This window comes from Panthera pardus, unplaced genomic scaffold (genome assembly GCF_024362965.1).
Source record: "Panthera pardus isolate Hobbes unplaced genomic scaffold, ASM2436296v1 HiC_scaffold_20, whole genome shotgun sequence".
Classification (NCBI taxonomy): domain Eukaryota; kingdom Metazoa; phylum Chordata; class Mammalia; order Carnivora; family Felidae; genus Panthera; species Panthera pardus.
Genome location: NW_026526766.1, coordinates 72,815,514 through 72,821,509, shown reverse-complemented (window position 1 = coordinate 72,821,509; position 5,996 = coordinate 72,815,514). Strand labels below are relative to the sequence as shown.

At 54.1% G+C, this 5,996-nt stretch overlaps 1 protein-coding gene across 1 annotated transcript; it reads left to right on the top strand.

Annotated features, from left to right (window-relative positions):
- Nucleotides 1-2,331: 2,331 nt before the first annotated feature.
- Nucleotides 2,332-3,318, top strand: LOC109269824 (collagen alpha-1(I) chain-like). Its single transcript, XM_019453914.2, has one exon. The coding sequence runs from the start codon at nt 2,332-2,334 to the stop codon at nt 3,316-3,318; it is 987 nt and encodes a 328-aa protein (XP_019309459.2).
- Nucleotides 3,319-5,996: the final 2,678 nt, after the last annotated feature.

Sequence of the window (5,996 nt, the reverse complement as noted above, 5' to 3'; positions counted from 1 at the left end):
CCCAGAGTTCTTAACATGTTCTGAGGCTTTATGAAACCATTACTTGGCTCTGTCAGGTATCACAATACTTTTGTAATAATTACCTTGCAGCCCATATTGATAGAGATTGTCACATCTTCTTAGAAAATATGTTACAAGAGTGAGAGATGATTCAAACTCCTTAAATGTATGGAAGGCCTCCATGGCCCATCATCACAGGGTGATCATTGTGATTGTTTGGGTCCCTTTGACTGGCAATTAAATCCTAAAGAGTGATCATAGTGGAGGCACCTGGGTGGCTCAGTTGGTTAAGCTGACAGCCCAGAGCCTGGAGCCTACTTTGGACCCTGTGTCTCCCTCTCTCTGCCCCTCCCTTGCGGGTGTTCTGTCTCTCTCTTTCTCTCAAAAATAAATAAACATTAAAAAAAATTGTGAGGGGCGCCTGGGTGGCTCAGTCAGTTAAGCATCCGACTTCAGCTCCGGTCATGATCTCGTGGCTCATGGGTTCGATCCTTGCATCAGGCTCTGTGCTGACAGAGACATTCTGTGTCTCCAATCTCTCTGCCCCTCATGCTCATGCTCTGTCTCTCTCTGTTTCTCAAAAGTAAATAAGCATTAAAAAAATTAACAAAAAATAGTGATCATGGTGATTGGTCCAGGGGAGGGTAGGCTTCCTGAAGTTCGAAAATCCAATATGGCCACTCAAAAAGATGCATATGGGGCAATCAGATTCTTTATAATTTGCTATCAGCTAGGTGAGCTGTACTGACCTATTGTATATACACTTTAGGCACCTGAGTTTCTAACTCTGTTCCTTACATTAGCAGCTCTAATTTTGGCTCTACTATCCAGAATTTCTTATGATAGTCTCTAGGAAATGTCCTACAAACTGATCTCCTATTGAGGTTTTCCCAGAAAAAGAAGAGAACTGTGTGATCCCGTGTATCAGTGCCTCCTCCTTCATTCAATAATCCAAAAAGCAGTAAGTATTGATCGGACATCTATTGTACACCAGACACTATGATAGGCATGTGGATACAATGATGAGAAACAATGTAAACACAGCTCCTACCTGCAGGGAGCTGAGGATCCAGGGGAAGAGAGCACTATTATTCCAATGAGCACACACTGAAAAGGCGATATGAAAACTAGAGAAGTGCTTTTGGAAATACACAGGGTGCCAGGAGAGCTTGTAACCTAGTCTCAGCATATTCGGAAACTTTCTCTGAAGAGAGGACATTGAAATTGATATCTGAAAGGTGAACAAGAGTGGCCTGAGACCACATTTCAGAGGGAAGGAATTGCATGTGCCAAGGCCAGGGCCACCTCCTAGCCCTCACCTTCACAAAGAAGACCGTGGAACCTTCCCGACCTGCTCTGAGAGCCCTCCTGGGTCTTCACGGACCTCTGTTCCTCCTGCCTTTCCAGGGTCCTCCCCCAGCCCCTTTCTCTGCAAGGCACAGAGAATACACCTTGCCTTGCAGAAAACACCTTCATATTTTCTGGGGAAAGGGCCTCGCCTCCCCAACTTCTCATTCCCCCGGCTCTTGCCACTGTAGCCCGCCCCACATCGTCCACGAACATCACTCTCTTTTATCCAGAGGAAGAGATGAGGGAAGAGTCAAGAAGGAGTGGGGTGCCACGGGAGCAGGAAACTTTATGAATACGCAGGCGGATGCAGAGTGGGACAGGTGAGGCTCTATGTGTCCCAAGGAATTCCTCAAGAGGAGGGACTCAAGGTCAGGGCGTTGACGTTGGGGGTGTAAGGACTGCCAAGTGGCAAGCTAGCGATGTCCCATGTCTCGGTTGGAGTGCTCATTCTACGGGTTTGTAGTACATCTGTGAGCATCTCAGTGACGTGTGCGGGACACAGACTGTGCGTTCTAGGGTTACAAATAAAATCTTTAGTGTTGATACAATGAAGCGCCGAAATAGGAAAACCAAAGATGAATAAAAGATTCAGGAGACTAACAGAATACACTGTCACAGTGGCAGAGGTTTGAAGTAGTAATAACTTTATTGGAACACAGGTAAACATAGGGATCCATAAGGAAGGAGACACGTGACTTTCATTCCAGCATGAGAAACCCTGCAAGGTCCCTCACACATCCGGGCTGCTCATTGGTCTCACAAGACCTGTTGGCGATACCTTCTAGGTGTTCGTCCTGAAGAAACCCGATCTCCAGTAACCCCACCCCCCCCCCCCCAAAAAAAAACAAGTGTGTTTTTTTGGAGTGGCGGTCACAACAGGTACACACACACACACACACACACACACACATGCGCGCGCGCGCGCGCGGGCGTATACATGAGGCGTTTTATTTTTGAAATAAAACAGGAAAACACCTAGGGATGAGAAGGCACCAATCCCGTCCCTCACTCCAGCGATCTGAGCCACCAGAGGAAAAGAAGGGTTTTGCTCCGAAGGCTCCCGTTCGCGGGCTGTCTTCTGGAAACCTGGCCGCGCCCCTGAGCTGGCACCGGGTGGGAGCCGAGCTGTGGTCCCACCTAAACCCGATTCGCGGACCGGCGCGTCTGGGCCAGGCTGGGCCCGAGCTCGTCGCGGCGGTGCGCGCCTGCGGCCGGCCGCGGACGCCTGCCCCGAAGTGGGGCGCGCCGATCCGACCGGCTGGGACAGAGGGGACCCCTGATCGCCACCTCCCCCCACCCCCCAGATCGGGCCCCCTACGGCCGGGCGCCGCGGGCGCCGAGGGCGGCGGGAGGCTGGCCGGCGGGCGCGGGCTGCTGGGCGAGCAGGGCGTGGAGCAGGGAGGCCGCCCAGTGCAGGGTCGCGCCCGCGTGCGCCAGCTGCCAGGAGAGCCAGGCGCGCTGCGAGGCCGAGGGCTGCGTGCGGCGGGTGGGCACAGGCAGGAAGGCGCCCCCTGGAGCCCGCAGCTCGTCCAGGGCCACCGCCAGCGCGCCCACCCGGTCAAAGAGCCTGCCGGTGACCACCTCCAGGGGCTCGCGCGCCTCCGGCCACAGGTGGCAGCGGCGGCGCTTTGGGGAGGCGGGTCGGGCCTCGCGGCCGTCCTGGCAGCGTCCGCGGTGCGTGGTCCTCACGGGCGATCTGCGCCGGGTCCTCCGGCCCTTGTGGCGCCACGGAGAGTGGGCGGCACCTGCGCGGGAGAGCAAAGGAGAGCGGTTTCGGTGAGTGCCCAGGCCCGTGGGGATCGCTTGCCAAGGTCTCCGCCGCCCCTTCCGGGTCTGGACTACCCCGCCCCCACTGGCCACCCCACCCACTGTGCCCCAGCACCCCTGACTCTGGCGGCCCCTTCCAGGATCTGGTGGGAACCGGTGCCAAGGCTTGCACGCCTTCCCCCCAGCCCTGGAGCGCTCTAGGAGCATCTCACCCTGGCGGTGTGTGTCTCCTCCCCTGGGGGTACCCGGCTTGCCACTCAGCCCCCACCCAACTCACTACGTCGTCAGCTCTGCAGAGGGCCAGCCCAGAAACCTACCTCTTGTGCCATGACCTCTTGGTCCTTCTGCAGGGCAGTCAGACCGGTGGTCTCTTCCCCGTTGGGCCGGAGACGGTCCTCCCCTTCCCTTCTCCTGGCAGCGTCCATTTTCTCTGGAGCGATCGTCAAGGCAGCCATCGGGGCTTCTCCCTCGCTTGTGCCCGGAGCCCTTGGTCTCCTGGCTCTGCCTGGTGATCGCTGCGAGTGGAGAGGAGAGGAATGAGTGGTCTGTGGCCTAACTCTGGACTCTGGGGTTCAATGGATTAGAGGAGGTTCCAAGTCTGACCCTGGTCGCTATTAGCCTCACCCCCACAGGCCTGTCTCCTCCAGCTGCCCACAGCCAGCTCTCCAGGGCCCAGCCTTTTCTGTCACTGTCTATGTGCCCCAGCCACCTGGTACGCATACTCCAGCAAATGGTCCTTCAAGTTGGCAGAGCCCATGACCACAAGGAATCTGACCTTGGTCTTGGGTTTCTCTCGCCACTTTCAGCATTGTAACCATCAAAGGTAAAATCTTCCTGGGTGTGAAAATCAATGAGGGGAAGCTCATTTAAAATCCAGTTGGGGTGGGGTGGGGCTGGGAGGCTCCGTGGGTTAAGGGTCCCACTTCAGCTGGGCTCAGACCCTGGTCTCAGGGTCCTTGGGTTCAAGACCCGTGTCAGGCTCTGTGCTGGCAGCTCGGAACCCGGATCCTACTTTGGATTCTGTGTCTCCCTCTCTCTCTGCCCCTCTCCCTCCCCGCTCTCAAAAAATTTTTTTTTCTGTAAGTAAATAAAATCCAGTCGGGAGGCCAGAAGGGGTTGTTCTCACACCACAGCACTGTCGCCAAGTACAGAATCACCAAATACAAACCCCAAGAGGAAGGAAGAGAAGAGACATGCATCGCTTCTCCTGCAGGACTGGATTAGCCCGGCAACTCAGCCGATGAAAAGCTATTGTGCCATAGCTTTCACGTTCAGAATTGCAATACGCTGAGATTCCCCAATAAATCCATTTTTTGCTGACACAAAAGGTGACTTTTACCTGTAAGGTCAACAGGGGCCTGCTGCTTTGCCCATTGCCGCCAATCTCTTGTGCCTCCCAAACCCTCACAGCCATCAGGCCAAAGCCACCCTCCCACAAGAGAAGCTGGAACCCTACCTCCTGTGCTCTTCCAGTCCTCTCTGGCCTCCACGATTCCATTCTTTCTCTGTCTTTCATAGGAATGTGGATCTTCTCCTCTCTCTTCAGAGGATGGGCTTGCCTGGGAGTAACTCCCTTTGTAATTTCTGCGGGAGCAGCCCTGTCTCCTCGGGTGCTCCTGGCCAGGCCTCCCTCCACTCACAGCCGACTCCATTTCATCCAAGTCTCCTACCTGAGCCACACGTCTGGACGCCCAAAGACTGCAGGAGGCAATGGCCAGGTGGGCAGAGGGCACGGTTTTATATGAAGTCCCCAGGGGCCCATGGCCCCTCCTCCGAGGGCCTGCTGGGAGCAGGACCGGACCACACCCAAGGCAGGGGAAGCTATGGGTTGGATTAGGTCTTCTATGGGCTCTCAGTCCTTAAGCTCTTCAGCTGGCAGCTTCTGAGCATTCTTCTTGCAGACGTTGGCAAAACCAGTTGGTTCTGTGCTGCATGTTGATTTCAAAGAAAGGACAACATTTTGTTGTTTGTTTTGAGTTGGGGTTTTCATATTTAATAGTTCTACATGAAATCAGTGTTATAAAACTATGTTAGACTTAGGTACACAAAATATAACAAATATATATGTAATTAAGTTTCTAATATATATTTGGTTATATTTCACATATATATTATTTATTTGGTGGAGAGTACAATTCTTCCATTTTGAATCACCCATAGAGGACCTAATCCAACCCATAGCTTCCCCTGCCTTGGGTGTGGTCCGGTCCTGCTCCCAGCAGGCCCTCGGAGGAGGGGCCATGGGCCCCTGGGGACTTCATATAAAACCGTGCCCTCTGCCCACCTGGCCATTGCCTCCTGCAGTCTTTGGGCGTCCAGACGTGTGGCTCAGGTAGGAGACTTGGATGAAATGGAGTCGGCTGTGAGTGGAGGGAGGCCTGGCCAGGAGCACCCGAGGAGACAGGGCTGCTCCCGCAGAAATTACAAAGGGAGTTACTCCCAGGCAAGCCCATCCTCTGAAGAGAGAGGAGAAGATCCACATTCCTATGAAAGACAGAGAAAGAATGGAATCGTGGAGGCCAGAGAGGACTGGAAGAGCACAGGAGGTAGGGTTCCAGCTTCTCTTGTGGGAGGGTGGCTTTGGCCTGATGGCTGTGAGGGTTTGGGAGGCACAAGAGATTGGCGGCAATGGGCAAAGCAGCAGGCCCCTGTTGACCTTACAGGTAAAAGTCACCTTTTGTGTCAGCAAAAAATGGATTTATTGGGGAATCTCAGCGTATTGCAATTCTGAACGTGAAAGCTATGGCACAATAGCTTTTCATCGGCTGAGTTGCCGGGCTAATCCAGTCCTGCAGGAGAAGCGATGCATGTCTCTTCTCTTCCTTCCTCTTGGGGTTTGTATTTGGTGATTCTGTACTTGGCGACAGTGCTGTGGTGTG

What these genes read in the sequence shown, in the direction of transcription:
- LOC109269824 (XM_019453914.2), top strand. Translation starts at nt 2,332, where the DNA reads ATGAGAAGGCACCAATCCCGTCCCTCACTCCAGCGATCTGAGCCACCA.